Source organism: Hippocampus zosterae, chromosome 10 (assembly GCF_025434085.1).
Source record: "Hippocampus zosterae strain Florida chromosome 10, ASM2543408v3, whole genome shotgun sequence".
Classification (NCBI taxonomy): Eukaryota; Metazoa; Chordata; class Actinopteri; order Syngnathiformes; family Syngnathidae; genus Hippocampus; species Hippocampus zosterae.
Window position 1 is genome coordinate 17,479,795 of NC_067460.1, and position 19,351 is coordinate 17,499,145.

General features: G+C 40.8%; 2 protein-coding genes across 15 annotated transcripts in view; both read right to left on the reverse strand.

Annotated features, from left to right (window-relative positions):
- Positions 1-246: 246 nt before the first annotated feature.
- blmh (bleomycin hydrolase) lies at positions 247-13,568 on the reverse strand. The gene is made up of 12 exons (XM_052077865.1): positions 13,390-13,568; positions 11,646-11,843; positions 10,739-10,848; positions 10,505-10,646; positions 9,042-9,130; positions 8,858-8,950; positions 6,654-6,809; positions 6,399-6,557; positions 6,259-6,326; positions 4,826-4,943; positions 4,452-4,518; positions 247-2,024 (listed from the first exon to the last, which is right to left on the reverse strand). Exons 1-12 carry the CDS (start codon positions 13,397-13,399, stop codon positions 1,876-1,878), a joined length of 1,359 nt encoding a protein of 452 aa, XP_051933825.1. The 5' UTR covers positions 13,400-13,568; the 3' UTR covers positions 247-1,875.
- Positions 13,569-15,251: 1,683 nt separating this feature from the next.
- The window catches only part of rap1gap2a (RAP1 GTPase activating protein 2a), a 54,817-nt gene continuing 50,717 nt past the window's right edge, over positions 15,252-19,351 (reverse strand). For all 14 annotated transcript variants that reach the window (XM_052077849.1, XM_052077847.1, XM_052077845.1 and 11 more), the window contains 6 exons: positions 18,837-18,949; positions 18,637-18,735; positions 18,407-18,527; positions 18,013-18,115; positions 17,861-17,934; positions 15,252-16,852 (listed from right to left, as the gene is read on the reverse strand). In XM_052077849.1, the coding sequence (XP_051933809.1) occupies positions 16,844-16,852; positions 17,861-17,934; positions 18,013-18,115; positions 18,407-18,527; positions 18,637-18,735; positions 18,837-18,949 (519 nt within the window). In that variant the 3' untranslated portion in view covers positions 15,252-16,843. The remainder of the gene's footprint in view (positions 16,853-17,860; positions 17,935-18,012; positions 18,116-18,406; positions 18,528-18,636; positions 18,736-18,836; positions 18,950-19,351) is intronic.

The window sequence follows — 19,351 nt, forward strand, 5'->3', positions numbered from 1 at the left end:
TGTTTTTACCTTTCATATCTTGACATTTCTTTTGTAACAAGAGGCAATATTTTCCTTTTGAGATGTTTCATAACTTGAAAATTTCATATGAAGAGACGTTCGTAATTAGAGGTGCCACTGTAGTTATTTTGGCCTTGTAATGGATAGGGCACAGCTGTGAAGAAAGATTAGGGATGGCTTAAAGACAATTTAGACTGAACGTAGTGAACTCTTCAAAGCCTAAATAATTTTCAGAAAACACAAGCAGCCTGTTAAAAATGGATATTTATTTTTACCTAGAACACTGACATATTTTCAAAGAAACATGGGAGACACAAGATTTAAAAAGTCTACCCCCCCCCCCCCCAATTTAAATGCCATTTTTTGGTGACATAAAATATGAAGATCAAGACCTTTTTCACCCACAAGTGGTGACCTGTAACACATGCAACTCAAATGGTACTTGTTTTGGCTTTCTTTCAACAATGATTTTCTTCTTTCCACCCTTCCACAAAGGTCAGATTTGCAGAGTGCATGATTTAATTGTTTGGTACAGATTAAGCCATCTGAGCTGTGGATTTCTGCAGCTCCTCCAGAGTGAGTGACCTCGCTTTCTCTGACAGTTTTGGTGGATAATCATAAGTAGGTAGGCTGGCAATTATGCCATACTTTTTCCACTCTTGAACGATGGATTGAATGATGCTCCTTGAGATATTCAAAACTTTGGATTTTTTTTTTTACAACCCAACCTTACTTTCAACTTCTCTACAATTTTATCCTTATTTATGAAGATCAGTCCCCTGATATTTGATCAGTCCCTGATCAGTTCCCTGATCTTCATAATGCGGTTTGTTCACTAGTATTATCTAAAACTACTGATGCCTTCACAGATGAATTTATACTAAGAATAAACATAGGTGGATTTTATTAATTCGGTGACTTCTGAAGGCAAGTGATTGCACTGAAGTAGAGTACAGAGGCAGACTACACTTTTCAGATTTATATTGGCATAACATTTTGAAAAAACACATTCTTTTCTTTCCACTTGACAATTATATTGTCTTGTATTCTGTCTGAGCAAAATATATTCAAATTTGTGACACTCGTTGCCGTTTCACTTTTGGCTTCAAGGTCACAAAATACATTTTGAAGGCAATGCACACTGAGGGAGCTGCAGGGATTTCTGGCATGTAGTGAATGTTCAACACATTTTAGCAATATGCCGTGTTCTTCATATGTCTGGGCTTTCAGGTAGGATGGCACTTCAGAAGAAGCCACATCAGTCGGACAAAAACATCCAAACCGTGGCTACAAAATACACTTGAAATCTCACTCATGAACGTACATGGTCCACTGAAAGCAAGGTTAGACTTTTTGGCCATCATTCCACACATGAGGTTTGGTGTAAATGCAACTTACTCCTCCTCATCAAAAGAATAACTTACAGTGAAGCAATGTGGTGACAGCCTCATGATATGGCGCCGTTTTTCTTCAGCTGAAACTGGGGTCTTAAGGTGGAGGGAATTATGAACGGTTTCAAACACCAGGCAATGCTTGCATAAAACCTTCAGGCTTCTGCGAGAAGGCAAAAATGTCAGAAAAGCTTTCCGGAGGGGTGGAACTTCAATTTGGGTTTATTAAGATGCGCTGTGTGGTAAGATGTGCACACGTCATGTTCATTTTTACTTCTCCTCGAAAATATAATTGATATATATCTATTTTTTCCACTTGAGTTGACAGGTTACGGGTCACATTATCGGTGGAAAATATAAGACTTGGTCTAATCTTTTTTTATGTCTTAAAACCTTTTAATAGCCAATTCAGCCGAGGTAAAAGCAGAGGAGCAAGAGGGAGAAAAAAAACAAGGGTTATGGTTGAAAACATGGGTGTCCGCACTTAGGCCAGAGCCCCCATTGGGTCCCAGGCATCAAGTATAACAGGCTCTTGATTCATCACTTCCAGGACATCAGGAGAGACAAACTTTTTGTCTACTACCACCTCGTACACATACTCTGAGAACCAATCATCTGTCATGATGAGGTAACCTGCAGACACACAGAAACAACAACATCAAAATAGGGGCCCTGGTTGTTTAGCGGTTGAGCTTCTTCTCTGGATGTATGGACCCTTTTGTCAGATTTATTCTTTGGGAAGCTACTTTAGGTTTTATCAGACAGGAAAATGGCTTCAACTTTACAATTGTAGAGGTCTAAGTGTTAACAAGTGTTCCAAAAAATTGGGACTTTCATCACATTCTGGCAACAGCATCTGAAATTGGCAGCGTAAGCTCTGAGCAGAACAAGAAAGCAGATGGTAACGAATGACTCAAATGTTGTGAGGCCACAGCAACACAAAATATAGTTTCGCTTAGGGCGACGTAAATAGCTTCAACATTAAATTGTAGATAACATAAAACATGCAAAATATCACAAATCCTAATATGTTGCGTGGGAAAAAGCCATTTACTGGCTTCAGTTGGCAAGTAAGCTCTGCCCCCGCTTGTCACGCTAACAAAAACGTACTCAATTTTTGTGACTCTGCGCAGATCAAGTGGATATTGACTTTTTTTTAATCAATGTATTTTGACCAAATTTGACAAACGTTTTATCGAAAAAAGTCGGGAACCGTTTTAAATTGTGTAGAAAAAAGCGAAACTACTCGTGTCTCCTTTTAAGCTTGATGAATCCCAATGTCAAGATGTGAGACCTTGACGGAGAGATTTTGGTCTGAGCAACAAGACCTGACGCACTGTTCAATTTATTTTCTCTCTTTCCTCTTCCCTCTCATGCTCAGAGCAAAGAATCCCGCACACAGTCGAGTTATCAAAGTGACAGCATGGATATCGTAGTTCAAAACAATCTATCAAAGTGGTGTGTGTTTCGTCCGAGTGTCCATCCAAGTACGCAAATCATAGTTGGCGCGTTGCCTTTTTTGTCATTGTTGCAAACCAATGGGAACCCGCATGTTGGGTGGCACAGGGCTGTGTGCGCTGCATGTCATTATTTATTTTTTAGGGAAAGGCCTACTGGCTACTCTAACAGTGGAGGGAGTACTGTGGCAGCCATCTTTGCCGACCTCACAACTAGAAGTATTTAAAAGAACAAGTCAGTGGAATGCAGAGTTATTGTAACAACAAGACTTAACACAGATCTCATCGGCAGATATTTTGGGCAGGTTTTCTTGATCTCATTTTATATGTAGTGAACGGTAATCAGCGTGTTGGGGAGAAGTTGTAGGGTTTAATAGTTTGGGGGTTTTTTTTCGCTCAGTGCATTTTGATTAGCGTCAATATTTATGACTTTTAGCTATTCATGGGACAGGCCGGTCCCAATTCCTCTGGGGAATAAACAAGTTGTTTAAATAGATTGGATAGATTGATCCATCTTCCAATCGGATGAGGAATTGTTGTTGTTGTTGCCGTTTTTAAACTAGCTGATCGGTTCCGAAATCTTGATTGCGTAATGTATTCTTGCCTTTCCTAATCTGATGCTGTCTATGAACTTTCATGTTTTCCCCAAACGGTCGCTGGTTTGCGGGTTCAGACAAATATTGTCGAAGTGTCCTCCTCTCGTTCTCTCTGTATATTGCGCCACACTGAATTGTATGTGTTTGTTGCCTGATGACGCATGACTAAATTTGCAGTGGAATGCTGAGCGGAGATACAAAGAAGATGATGGGTCTCACAGGAACATAAATCACAGGGATGAAAGAATGAAGGAATAATAAGAGCTCTCGTCAAGACTGGTGCGGTGGTGTGCAGAAGCGTTTGAAATGTTGAGCCTGCTCATAACATAAATAAAAGTTAAAAAGCATATCAATTTCTAATTATGTTGCATCCTGTCTCTCGTTAGTAGTCCGGCCAAAACTGCACACAAAGCTCGAGTTAATTAAGGATTTACAATCGGAAAAACATCTTGTTGGGCGCTCTGAAAAAAGGCACACTTACAACATGTGGCCTGCGTGAAAATTCACCGCTAAGCAGCCTTGAGGAACATGTTGAAAGCTAGCCGCACCGGTTTTGCTTTAATTTAACTCAAATATGACGGTTTATTTTTTTAAAATACTACAAGAGCTATGTTATGTTTAAATGCCACAATAATGTTGCCCAAAAGTGGGGAATTGCATTAATTACCAAACAAATTGATTTGTGTATTTTTCATGCCGCTGATAGAGAGATGTTTACAAAATTTGTACAAAAAATTAAGTATTTCGGGGTTCGGCCCTGCTATTTTAGTCAGCGACCAAGGTCAAATAGGCTACGCCGTTACCTCTATCATGTCAACATCACGTATGAACTGGGATCATTACTATTGAAATCAATGATTATTTTGTGGTCACTTTGAGGGAAGTCTTAATTTGTTTGAGGTGGCTAACGGAGTCAGCCATACTGGACTAGGAAAGAGTTTCAAGGAAATATTGCATATTTTAAAAAAAAATCATCATGAAAGCAAAAAAGTAAGATGTTTGGTTACCTTTGTTCCCACGGTCATCTCCCCAAGAATTTTCCACCCTCCACTTTTCATAACCCTCTTTTCCATCCTGAGAGAATCAGAAAGAGAAGACAATGAAGAGATTACAGCTAAGCAGGGGAACACATGAGAGAAAGTGTCCTGACAGCTGGCGTCACTTAAAAGGGGACATTGACAGCACCATGAATCACGGCAGCCAATGATATAAAAAAAAACAAACAAACAAAAAAACAAAACAAAAAGAAGAGAGCAAAGTTGGATGCAATAAACCACAGCCTTGTTCTACAGTTTCTTTTGGTCATGCCAAGCTGTATTCATGACAGACCACGTTCAAAACAGACAGCCTAACCCTCACCTATGCATCAGTGTGCGCTTACCTTGTCCGTGACGGCGGTGAGGATCATAGCGTGGGTCATGAGAGAGTCTCCACATTGCAGGCGCTCTGCCTTAGTGAGGCTCTTTACTGAAACGCCAAACACCAGCTCATGGTTGAAGCTGCACATACACAAACGCAAATTGAAGAATGATGTCCAAGGAAGCTCACAACAAAATTTGTTTCTGTGACTAGGCCATTGCCCTCTGCGCTAATAACTACCAAAAGTAAGTAAATACAGAAACCCCCCAACATACTTGCAGAGCACCATTTGTCAATTCCTATGTTTGCAGATTTTTTGAGGGGGTGGGGGGCTATTCTTTATAATTTGCTATAAAACTGTTATCGAATAGACAAACACAATGTTATCATGTTTTAAAGTTTCATTTTGTTACATGCTTGATTGACCTTGATTGTGTTCAGACATCTTGTACACAATGGAACACAGAAGATCAGGGGTCAATTTGAGGTGAACGGACCCACAAGAGCAAGGTATCTGACCACATCTCAGAAAGAAAAATGTAACTCTCATTAGTAGACACACTGGCGCCTGTTAACTGACAACGTGGAAAGGAAGATTTAACTTTTGTTGAGATTTTGTTGATGAAAACTCATCGACATCAACATTCTTAAATTGGGTCAAAGAGATAAAATTATTACTTTGCCGCCCTTTTGTGGGATCCTTGGTGCCAAGGATCCATGAGCTTCATTTGGTCAAAAGTAGTGCTTTTCCATCATCTTGTGGTATTTATAGGGAACTACAAACCTTTTTAAGGGGATTGTCATGTACTTGCGGATTTTTGCTATTCGCAGCAGAGCTTAATACCAATCTCTCATAAACCGAGGACTCAGCGTATTTACTGTTAAACTAATTAATAAGTAGCTGTTTGTACTCATTCCTTGAATACGATTCAATTTATTAGAGTGAGGGGTCAAGGAGGTTCACATTGCACACAAATTCTTTTTCTCTCCACTTTGCGACTCTCCGACTTCCCAAATGTTATTAACAGCCACAGAAATGATAGCTGATCTTCTGCGTCAGAAATGTAGCATCACGTTTGGCTCAGTTCGGTGGTCGGGATTTGAGCCCGGCGCCAGTAACTCAGACAAATGACGGTGCACCTTAAGGGCAAGGATCAGAATTGTTCTGTTGTGGGAAGACAAATCGCCTCGTGCCGGAAGAAGAGGTCTGGTTTTGCTGTGCAAAGCTGTTATAATGACGTCGTACAAACACCAGTGTGATGTAGCGTCGTCATACTGAAGCGGGCTGGTTTACTGTTCGATCAGATTTTTCAACTGTTGTAACAATAAAGTGATTCATTTCAGTATTTTTGGTTTATCGGCACTCAGCACGTACACCCCCGCCAAAAAACAAACGGATGTAGGGAGAACTATTTTCGATATGTAACACTTTGAAGCACAGGACATTAAACTCACACACTCATGTCGTTAATGCCCATCTTGCCGTGGAAATGTTTGTCAACGTCACAGCCAAACCACACAGCCTAAAAGAGAAACGTGTTCATGTGTTTAAAACGAAACAATTCATATGCAGACCGTGGCTCATTTCAACTTACTTCTCCGTCCTTTATGGATTCGGCAGCAGCCTTTTTGAGAACCTGGATGGGCTGATTGTTGTAGACTGTCTGGCGACCTCGAACCATGTTACCGAGGTACTCCACACTATACAGCTTCCCGTAAGGGTTTTGGGGTCGGGGGTCGTTCACAAGGCAGATCTGACATCAAAAACGAATTGAATTTAGAGTGGGAATAGCTCCCAAAATTTGTGACAATAAAAAAAAAAACAGTTGTCGTATTATTCTCCCACATACTTTGTCCTGCATGTTGTAGAGGGGTTTGACGTGCTCCCTGTAAAACTCTTGGGGGGTGAGGGGTCCCAAGCGATGGAAGTTCTTTTCCTTGTCTCGGTACTCCCACGAGATGGTCTCAGGCGGGCTGCCGAGACAAATGCTAACCACCCGGAACACCTTTACGGGAAACACAGTGGGGATATCGATTTACCAACAACATGTCATTGCAGTATTGTGCGACACATGCCTGTGTGCTCAAGTAGCTCAGCAGGAGGATGTTTTGGATTATATTTTAATCAGCACAAAGCCGAACATCTCCAACCTGGGGTTTGGCCCCACAAATACAATACTCATCAACCATCACTGCTACTAAATCCCGCCCAGTTTCACTCCTCTTTCCTCCCTGCAGCTATTTCTCTCATTTCCCTTTTTGTACCCCACAACCTTTCTTCGTGTGCATTTTCTTGCTGTGTAAAAGAATGATTTCCTGTGGGCTAAACTGGCCTGTTTGGATTAGGCCGACTGTTAACCCTTCTAACCTCAGCTGAAGCTCTCAGGAATTTCCCCTCATGCTTTGCACTTTTACCGTCCTGTTTTTCTCCTCCCCCAAGACTGAACATATGCAACTGACATCCTGAATGATAAAACGGGGCTCAACAATTAAGAGGCCATGCGGCATTTCCTCGATGGGAGAAAGTATAAAGCAATACTGTGAAAACAGTGGTATCTCGATTTAGGAATGACCCAAACCTACGGGGTTGTTGACTGACAACCCTTTAGCCGGGACAATTTGTCTGTCTTACGTTGCATGCGCAGTTTGGAGTTTTGTCTGCCACCATCCGACTAAGTGCCGGATGGTGGCAGCAAACATCATGTTAGGCAGCAGTTCGCCCTGCAAATGGCGGGCAGTCAGTTTGTACAAAACAAGAATTAGGTCAAATTGAACAAGTTGGACTTGTCAAGTGCGTACTGTGACCAAACAAACGATCGTTGAATAACATCTAAACTATGAAAACACAAAGCACAGCAAAATAAAGGCTCAAAAACTACTGACTCCAAATGGCAAAATGCGCACAGTACTGATGTTCCGTACTTATGTTAACATTTTTAATGATACACATCAAATGTGCCTGTTCTACACTCATGCTATGCAACCCATGCTTTTAACATGACGAAATTCTCCATTGCAGCTGGCCTTGAGTGAAGAGCTTTTCGCAAAACAAACCACTTCCAGGTGGACAAACAAACACTGACTACTATCAGGCCCACCTCAACAGAGATGCAACATTGTCTCCAGTTTTTGCACGTACTCAAAAAAGTATACATGCTTGATTAAAATCATTGAGTACAAATGTTTTTGACCAGTGTAACGGTTTTATTGAAGGAGCTTTTAAGAGTGACCTGTAGACTGCCGATGACACTACTCTCAGTCCACTATTATTTAACAGCCCCCTCTTCTGGTTAACATGAAACATTGCTGTGGTTAAACTCGGCTCACTAAGGTGTTCTCTTCACACTCTATGCAAGGTCTGCATGGTCATTTGTTTTGACCTAACAGGAAGATCTGTAGTAGTTAACCATCCGGTCATCCAATCTTTTGTGTGCTTACTCCGTTCACAGTTACAGGCAGGAGTCTATCCCAGCTGACTGAGGGTGAAGGGTAGAACTACACATTATTACAGGTTCTAATTGAAAACAAAAGCAACTTTTTTTTGTAAATAATGCATGCATAACTAATTATTATTTACTTATAGAGCCAAGATGTTACGATAAATCCAAACGATACGGTGATCGTTTCTTACACAAATCAAAATAATGGAAAGTCAATTGTCGTGAACATGGCTAAAAAGCAAGACTTAATATTGATTTAAGCCTCGTCAACATACAGTACATGAGAGAAATTGCATCTTAAATGGAAAATGAGAGGATTGACATTGATGCACTTCACTTAGAAAATCAGTCTGGTAGCCACACATGCCATTTACTTCCTGACAGGAAAACAGCTAGAAAGGGTCGCATATGTATACAACACTTTGAAATAAGGCTGGATAGAGATGATGCCTGGTATCGGTACTTGCTAATCTGTCAGTCATTCAGTCATTTGTCTGCCATTCACCTTGTATCTGAAACTATTCTGCAGTCTGTAACCTCAACCTTCTTAAATTGTATTCTAAAATAAATGTTCGACAAAAGTATGCAGCGATCAAAATAGACGTAGTAGATACCTCCTCTATCATGGTGTGGATGGCGTCGGAGATTTCCGATTGAGTTGCGTCACTGTCCACCATGTTCCTCAGTTTGAAGCAGTATTCTCTAAGCTGTGAAACACAATTGGATGTGCAAAAAAAAAAAAAAGTCTTGAGCTTTCAAGGGAAATTTTTGGGTGTCTTAATCTGAATACATGCACACCTTATGATTGAGAATGCCATTCATTCTGCGGGAGGCCTCTGAACTGTGTGCCTCTGGGAAGCATTTCTTTGGAATGACACCATACTTTTCTGGATAAGACAAAAAAATTGAACAATGGTTACATTCGTACATTTTAGTACAGCCGTGTTATTGACCTCTCTGGGAGTGAAGAGAAAAGACAAGTATGAAGAATGATCTTATCAGAAGGACAACACAGATTTGAAGATTTGGAGACAGGGCTAGAGAGGCCAGATTAAGCTTGGACAATATATACATCGGTAAACTTATGCTGGCAAGTGAGCCATCAGGGAGGTGGCAAAGATGAAGACCGAAGAGGAAATTTCGATATGGTGAGGGAAGACATACGGGTAAGCTGGAGCTACCGCAGAAGATGATTTGCTGCTGCTCCCAGTGAAGCGAGTTAAATTCAATGGGAAAGAGGAGTACAGTCGTGTGACTCCAACCTAAATAAAATTCACGTTTGACAGTTACCTCATGACTGTAATGATCAAAGTAGAAGAATTTGCCGGCCATATCTATCATGTCACATTCATCAATGCAATTTGTGTAACTGTAGGTCAAAATAATGGGTTGATTACTTTCAGGCTAGCTACTCGGGCTGAGAATAAAAGTCGACCAAGTGGGCTCTAAAAAGCGCGGGACGCATTTCCCCCCCGCAGGGGGCACCTTTGAGCTACATTGTACTTACCGGTAATTCACACACATTTAGAGGCCACATCAGTCCACTGCACAAATTTGAAACCAATCATGACTAATGTCACAGTCTTTTGGTACCCTCTTTTGGTGGACATTTGACACTGCAGTCAGTGAGTTTTTCCACACGACACACCAGGTAATAATGTCGTCAGAGTAATTTTATGTTTGGCAGGTTTGACACGAGATGCCTTCCCGATGTAGCCAACACATTTTAACAACAGGCAGTGCCTTGGTATTACTGTTTAATATAGACAAAAAGACGTTTGTCTCATGACTGAGATTTGAACCGCGGTCCCCTGTATCAAAGATGGCAATCCAACACTTTGCTGAGCTGCAAGGTAACATGTTATTAATCTACCATTGCTAGTAGGATGTGGGAAAGAAGGATCAAATTAATCGAGTCATCAATGGAATAAATCAACACAATAATCGACTATAAATTTGTTTGTTTGTGACAGCACTGCCAGCTACTTTTCTCCATTAACAAGCATAAGATGCCGGTCTATGAAGAATAGCGTTTGTTTGGGTAAAATTTCTACCAAGTTGTTTATTGTGTTTATTTATATTGTGCAAGCTTAGAAATATTTTTTTAAATGTTTGGAAGATTTCGACATTTGTGACGAGTCCAGTTAATTCCCCCCAATGAATCTATGTTGCCAAATACCTTGGCAAAATTACAAGTGACACAGCCCATACAATTTCACCAACAGTAACCTCATGCTGTGACTATGCAAACTACAACTAACCAATGAGATTGACCAACATATCCCACTGTCCCCCGTCATTGGCTGGATTGGAGAGAATAAATTGTAACAGGCGTCCATCCATTGGCTCCTTCTTCTGTGCCGTCTCCACATAGGCATGGAGGAAGAAGTAACACCGCTCAATCTGCCAAGAAAGAACAGACGAAAGACATCTTTCTTTAAAGTGTGCTAATAGAATGTGGAGAAAATGAAAATGTATGCACCTCAAAATCTCACCTTATCCCAGAAGAAGAGATAGGACTGACTAAATTCAAACTCCTCTATGTTAAACTTCTTCATGAAGGGAAGCCGCATGACATTGAGACATGAAAAGATCCAACATCTTCCTGATGAGAACAAAATATACAGGCATGTTTGTTTGGTTATGATGAAACCACAACTCCAATGACCAGAGATTATACCGATCCATACATGTGAGCTACAAGGTCTGAAAGAAAAAATCTTAAATTATACATTGTAATATTTATTGCTAAAATAAAATAGTGATTTAAAGAAAAAAGTTATGTGGCAAATTTAAATGTTCACATATCATGAAATTAACACACGACATTCAGATCAGTGAGCGCTAAGAGATTCTCAACGTGTCGAAGGCTAAGTTCAGGCTGCAGTCAAATCCGACACAGATCGACTGGTGACATCCCCAACAAACACGGCATCCACATCACTACCGCGGCTTCTCAGTACAGAATGGTTCAGTCAACATTATCCAAACATCAATCACAAAACAAAATTGGAACATCTGTTATGCATTCAACTTCGGGGTGAGTACACAACTTTTGTTGTCATACAACAGTGAACAACATTCTTTTAAAAGCTGTATGAGTGTTAAAAAGCACAATGCAAGAAGTACGCTCAGCTTTAGCAACCCTTGTGCGCCGGATTATATGTGCCAACAAAGATAAGGGGGAATATACAACTTCATGGGTTCAAGTTTTATGATAGACCTTAATACTTTTCTCACACTCATGATAATAAAAAATGTTGCAAAACATTTCATGGCCAGTTAAAAAAGCTCTAACGGCCGCAATGGTTTGACCTGGAAAGGACGACTGCAATTTCCCTTATCTCAAGCTATCCATGTGACTAAAACCCAGATAAGAATAGAATGGAATAGAATAACTACCTGAGTTTTTTTGGTTAGTGACGGGCTTGCCCTCTGTGGGGATAGCATGCTGAAAGATGTGTACAGTATCCTGCACAGTCTTTCGGTGTAGGCAAACTTCCAGTGGGTCGATGCACGTTGACACATTCTGGGCTAACAAGTAGCGAGGCTCTGCCTGCAGGCGCTCTACAAAGGTGGCAACCTTCTCTTGACTGAGACCTGGAAGAGCAACAAGAGGAGAGGATGAAGTAAAAGAGCAAAATACTATAAAGGGGTTAGACAAGACATTATTTTGGGGAGGGTGGCTACAGTGCAGCAATGCTGTGTAATTAGGGGGAGATATTTCTCGATATTCAAAACCCCTTTGTCATCTGAAGACATAAGGAACTCGCTCTCTCCACTTAAGCCATAGTTTAGGATCTCTCAGGCACTCCGCTTCACAATACTAAATGGAGGATGTCCTGTTCATAGCCATAATAAACATCACTCCCCAATTAGGTATTGCAACTATTGTGTGATTGTAATCTAACGCTATACAGAGGTTCATATTAATATGTAGACCGAAAACAATTATAATAATTTCAGAAAATGAAGGAAAGGTTAAGCTAATTATAAAATTGTTGTAAACAGATGATTAACAACAGTATAATTGTAGTGAAATGGTAGTGTCGGAGGTAGTATAAGACTTAAAGTGCTGAGGCGCTCTATGTTGGCGAACATCTAGATAGCCAATAAAAAATGGAGGACGGTTGCACAAATACACATTGTGCGAACAAATTTAACATGGGAGGGAAGACTGACTAGTCGTGCGTGTTGCCAAGGTTATGTCCCCCTTGTCTGCTCCATTCTGTTAATGACCAGTGACTAACTGTGAAACACAATCATGACTGATACGCTGTCACTCATCTTATAGTCAACAAAAACAACATGTGAGGTTAGTAACTGACATCCAAGTTGTTTGCAATGGCAAGAGGCCAAGCACAGATCTGCAGAGTGACTTGCAGCTTTCACAAATCCAGATTTTGCCACTGCTTCAATCTTGGATGGAAATTTTACATAGCAGATTGGATGAAAGGGATTTATTTTCTGAATTTATTGACTATTTATTAATGCCTCGTACCCTCAAGCTCAGCTAATGTGGACAAGAGGTGTTCAACCTGCACGAATACTGGGATCTCAGCATTCGTGCAGGCTGAAACAAGGCTGTCCTCATGTTCAGCATGAAAAATATACCTGTGAGCGAGGGTAACGCCACATGACTTAAAGAGTAAAGGGCCCGTAAACGACACAAACTTCTTAAGAAAGAGGAATTTAATTTTACAAGCACCTTATTGAAACAGCCATTTCAATTAGTTTACTGGGTTTAATCAGCAACAACAAAATAATACTGTATTTTCATGCACGACTACAGTCCGGCACGTCTGAGGTACATCATCAGGAAACCCGAAATAATCATTTCACATAGATTGACAACTGCTAGAGCACCAGCTATACAACTCCCCGCGCAACAAAAAGCAAGGTAATTTCAACAGCCATTGCCAATCATCCCATCTATTTTAATGGTTGGTGGATTGTATAATAATATATTCACCTAATCAATACAAAGCTGTGAATTTAACTGAGACAAACCCACCGTGTTTGATAGGCAAGCAAGCTCGTAGAATGCTAACTTAGCCGATTAGCTTCCCGAGTTGTCATGCTTAAACTGCCAAGCATAGAAACATATGAGCACGCAAACGCGAGAAAGCAGGGGGGGAAAACCTACCAGCTTCCATAACGTCTTGGACCTTGAAGAGTGTTGTTGGGTCGTTTGCGATTTTTAAAAAAACTATTACAAAAATAATCACTGGTTCTTTGTTTCAATCAGACGCAGTCAGTACAGTATGTCAACGAGAAGGCAGGGTGCGCTCGTTTATTCACCCCGCCTCGTATTCCATGTCATAGAGCTGGGCGGAGTTTAAGTTGTAAAGGTTTGAGCTCTTTCATACTCGCCACATTCTGACACGCCGTGTGTTTACTGCCATTCTGTCTAAACCTGTCAGTCGAGCCTGGGCCTTTGGTAAAATAAATCAACGGTAATAAAATATTTGCCCTTTGTCATCGAGGCGTTGTTTTCTGCACACATACCTTCAAAGTTGTCTAAGACAACTTGTCTTACCTGACATGGTAGCTGGGTGTAAAATGTCAGCTGGGTTGAAACAAAACATAACACTATAAGTAGTAAGCTACCAGCAAAAGCTGCAACTAGTTACCAAGCCAAGTACATTAATTAACACGGTATCTGTTGCATTATGAATAATGGAAATGGCACCATGAAGTTTCACAGTAAATCAACTCTGGAAATAATCCAGTGGTACCCTGAGGTTAGATCTATTTATTACGCGTTTATCTCGTTATTTGTGCTGGATATCAAGTTTACCTTTTAGTATCCATGAGTGCACGTGACCTTACCATAATATTCGTAAAACTTTGTATTTTCCGACCACTCTTTTCAATTGGTACCGCACAGCGAGGAAAACTAACAAAACAGCATGCAGTCGTACTCATTGTCTGTCCACACCTCTGGTTGTTGTTTATGATTTTTTTTTGTCTGAGCCAGTCTTCCATATCGTAGTATGGTGCATACCGTAGTACCTTTTGTTGAACTCTGCCCTAAGTTTCGGTTTTAAAGAACTAAATGTAGCATCAGTATGGGTAATGCACTGTAATGGCGCCATATTGAGGCTAGGGGGTGCTACAGCGCCGTCAGAAATCTGTGGAGTCTCCGTCCACACTCCACCCTCGTAATGCATTCATGCATTAATGAAAATATTTACATTTCATAAACATAAAACAAAGTTCAAAACCACCCACCCTGTTCGAATACAATTCCTGTTCCCATGTTTGTTCGGCAGTTATACTTATTTCAAAACCCTCCTCAAAACTCACTTGTATTCTTCGGCATTTGACTCAGCATGACTTAAGATTTGTTCTTGGTTTTACTGTTTGGTGCTCTCTACCGGCCTTTATTACCGATTTGTTTTACTGTTTATTGTGCATGTTAAATTGCTCCACGTGCAGCACTTTGTATGCAGCGATGGCTGTTTGAAAGTGCTCTATAAATACAGTTGACTTGCCTTGACTTAGTGGGTGTTATTAAGGTCAGGGAGGGGCGGGGTCATTCTCTCAGTTACTGTACTTGGACATGAGGTTAGCGTCAGTTCACGTTCTCACGTATTTGCAAATATGTTTGAATGCATCATCGATATATTCGAACGTACTTTGCAAATACGTGCAACGAGTTAGCCAGGCAAAAATGCTTCCTCTATATTGGAAGTTCAGGATTTAATGGGCATTAAGAGTGCCTCCAGTTTTTGATAATATGATAATGGCATAACTGGGTGAGCACCAGATGTGAGCACATTGACTGTTAACAGTGTGAATACATTCAATGAGTCCCAAAAGACCAGTAGGCCCCATGGTGCATACTGCCTCCTGCACCTAGTTGTACAGCCTTACGTTCATCTGTGACTGGTTGAGCAAGAAAATGAATGAATGAATATTCTTCATGAAAGATTTGGGTGGCTTTTTTTTGTTTGATAGTCAATCTAATATCGTTTTAAAATGGAAAAATGACAAATGCAAAACTCACACAAAATACATTTTATTTGTTGAATAAATTTTCCAGCAGCACATTACGTAATGAAATATACATTTACATCTTTAGACAGCTTTGAAATTCATATATCTTCTCCCATCATGTCATTTCATTTGCTTTTGTACCCTTCCGTTAGTTTTATACATTGCTCAAAAAATATCTTTGAATAAATTAATTAATATGACAGTGAAAGGGATGCAAGGCATTAAGGCTGCTGCAAACTCAATGACAAATACTATTCTAACTTGTATCCATTCTTATTTGTGCCTATTCTCTTTTCTCCAGATAATCATTAAAAATCCATTTCCCCCTCAGTTTATAAATAAAAATGATTTCTAAAAAAAATATTCTGTCAAAGGAACGTTTCTTCACAACTAGAATTACAATAATCCTAGCCAGTATGGATATTCATTTTTTTCATCACTCCCTTTTGTCAAATTGAGACCATCATGCCATATTTTAAACTAGTCTAGCCTTTCTGTGCATGTATGCAACTACTGTACCTTTGCATTGTACATCTAATGGACGGCATACAAAAAGCAGCAACAACAATTTCAAGTTCACATTCAGTGTGTTTTTGCCAGAACTGGTTTAAAGGTAATTCAGTCTTTTCAAGTCATCAAGTCATGACAAGAAAATATTTATCATACACAGAGTACACACGTGGGTGATCTAGCAAGCCTCTCTAGGAGGTGAAATGTTTTTGTTTAGCATACTGAAGTACGAAAGTCTGTTTAGAAAAAAAAACAATGTGCGGTAATTTTGCCCTGACACGAAATGAAAGTAATACACCGCTAAAGTATAAGAAGAAAATAAAATCTTGGTGAAATATTCATGCAGTACCATGTACTGCACATAATTTTTCATCAAAACAAGCACATCAAATTTGGAATTTGACATCCTGACAAAAACAGAAATACTATTACATGGGTTGACTGAATTCCAGCAGCATTCATAGTGCAGCACCTAGCAAGGTGACAAAAGATTACGCCATACAAAAAAAACAATTTTCATACACATGACAAACTCTAATCCAACACTAATATACGTTAGACTTCCAATACTTCACAAGTAGTATGGTTTTACTTTAACAGGATCTGTTTCCAGACCATTTACAGGCGCTTTAACTTCCTAACTGGCCAGCAGCTGACAAGCTAAAAAGTAAAACCTTTACTAAGCTTTTAACTCATGTTCCCATTAAATCTGGGTACATTCTTCAGCTAACACAGACTACAACTTGTTAAAAGCTTTGGAGAGTCGAGCTCACCGACACTCGCAGTATCACAGCCTGGTCAGGGTTTGTTAATGATATGAACATTTTACCACAAAAATGCGCGAGCGTCTGTAAAACATCAACTATTTTCTGTCCACCAAAAGTCTGTCAAAAAGAACCCCAACAATACAGTTCTGCCCTATACACTCACAGTATTGAGAGTTATTTTAAGGGACTCTGGTGCTCTTGCGAGTCTTGCCGGATCACCCGTGGCTTAGCGACGTGGTTCTACAATGATTTGGTTTTGAAGTTGTTGTTTTGCACAGCTCAATTCAACCCACGTGGGCCCTCTCGAGGCTGGTCATCAAGTTACTCTGACTGAAAGAGAAATGTAGAGACATTGATCTATCAATAGTTGACAGAATGATTGACATTATTTGAACAGTTTGAGAAATACTGAATACAGAAAAATGGAATTTGACTTGATAAAAACAGTATACGATAGCACTGAGACACAACTTTTAAAGAATAATTTAAGTAATTTCACATATTGGTTCAAACAATATATCGCACACATAAAAAAATGGCTTTCATGGCCTGGAGAAGAGGCTGTTTATTAGTGGTTTTTGTTCTACATTTGATAGTTTGATGTCTCTTTCCAGAGGGGAATGAGAGAATTGGGAATGTCATGGTGGATCACAGCTGATGATTTTGGCCTTTCTTTCTGTCTGTCGGCAAAGTAGATTTCCCAGCTGTCTTTGGGCAGTAGGCGGCGTACACCCTGAACTGGTTACCAGCCAATTGCAGGGCACACAGATGAACAACCATGCACGCTCACAGTCACCTTGGGACAATTCTGAGAGTTCAATCAGCCTGCCATGCATGTTTCTGGAATGTGGGAGGAAACCGGAGTACCCGGAGAAAAAACACGCAGGCATGGGGAGACCGTAAAAACCCCACACAGGAAGGCCGCAGCCGCAATTAAATCCTGCATCTCCGCATTGTGGCGGCCCGGTAGTCCAGTGGTTAGCACGTCGGCTTCACAGTGCAGAGGTACCGGGTTCGATTCCAGCTCCGGCCTGATCATTTGATTCAGGTGCGTTCCAAGGAGCAACGCACCTGTATCAAATGATCATGATGATCTAATGCTGCGTCAGAGCTGGCTGATGAGCTGATCATCTGAATCAGGTGCGTTGCTCCTTGGAGAGCTGGAAAACAGGCAGGACAGCGGCCCTTGAGGACCGACTTGACCCTTGATGTAGTGTGAAAGTTCAACCACTTCACGACTGTTTACACTAGTAAATATTATAATCTAATATATTCTCATAAATCTTTCATCCATCCATTTTTGGAACTACTTATGTGAAGGAAAAATAAAAGCCTTACATTTGTGGATGAGTGGCTGATTTTGTCAAATTTGAACTTCAAGTTAGACCTCGGTGATGTCTTATTCTTCCCATCTGGAGAGAAAGGAAAAGGAAGAATGAATAACACATGTTCAAGAGGCTAAGAGCGGTTACAATTAGAGCAGTATGTACCTGTGGAACTGCGGGACATGATGATGGGAGTTCCTGAGACGGGACTGTCGATGCTGATTGAAGGGCTGAAGGCAGAGGATGATGCTATGGAGGGATGACTGGCCTGGTGGAAGAAGGATAAAGAATGAAGGAAACTGTTTAGAAGAAACATACCTAAAGATAAAAGAATTTAAAAAGTGGAGGTTGATCTCTGGCCAGGAATCCTGTTGTGTGACTTGAGAAAAAACTGAAAACTGGATACGATTTTAAATTCATTTATTTCCAAAAGGCAAATTTCCCCTCAGTACAGTGTTGCGGTAAGGAAGTTGTATTTGCATCCCATACAGTACATAATCATGTACCATGTAACCAGTGGATGCACACAAGATGAATCTGTTCTGAGGACCATACTCACTATCTCTAGGTCTTCCAAAGCTTCTGGATCTCCTGTAATGCTGCTAAAACTGCTAGTGCTTGATGAAGACCGAGAGATGTTCAGCTTGCTGCCCGTGTTGTCCTTCAGTTTAATGAAAGGCCTGGTAGAGGAAAGATGTTAGTTTAGCAGGTAATAGGTAAATTCTATTAAAAACAACATCTATTTTCTACAGCGCTTGTCGTCATTAGTGTCACTGGAGCCTGTCTCACCTTTCTTTGTTAGGGCAGATCTCAGGTGAACTGGGGTTGGATAATGTCTCCGACCTGACTTCCTGGGACAGTGAGCAGATCTCTGTTGCCTTTTGGTCACTACATATTCCCCCCCCCCCAAAACAAACAAACAAAACATTCAAGAACACCATGTACTGAGCATGAGACATCGCACTTGTGTCTGGGAAATAAAGACCAACCTTCGATTGCATTTTTCGGATTGAGTTTCAATGCTGGAGTGGAGTCGAGGGAAGAGTCCAGATCGTCTTTTTACTGGGCTCTTTATGGAAGATTTGGTTGACAATGCTGGAGGCTGAGAAAATCAAAAATTACAAATAGAATCTGCAGCGGCTCTACTTCGTCCGCAAATTGAGGAGAGGAAGAACCCCGCCCTCCATCATGCAGACATTCTAGTAAAGAGGCACCAGTGAGAGCATCTTGACCAGCTGCATCACCGTGTGGTACGGCGCTTGCACCATGTCATGCCGAAAGAGTCTGCAGCACATCAGGAGAGCAGCTGAGATCATTTGTGTCTCTCTTACCCCACTCGTAGACATTTACAATTCTCGTCTGACCCGCAAAGCCATCCAGATCGCAAGTGACCCCACCCACCCATCTCACAGCCTCTTCGACCTGCTGCCGTCAAGGAGGAGACTGCAGTGTCTCTGTACTAGAACCGGCAGGCTCAAGAACAGTTTATTCCCCCAGGCGGTCA

Excerpts from the sequence above, each read along its gene's own strand:
- blmh (XM_052077865.1), bottom strand. Across the intron at positions 10,849-11,645 it reads CACTAACCAAAAAAACTCAG|GAAGATGTTGGATCTTTTCA; the intron begins GTAGTTATTCTA and ends TGTTCTCATCAG. Across the intron at positions 8,951-9,041 it reads ATGGCATTCTCAATCATAAG|CTTAGAGAATACTGCTTCAA; the intron begins GTGTGCATGTAT and ends TGTGTTTCACAG.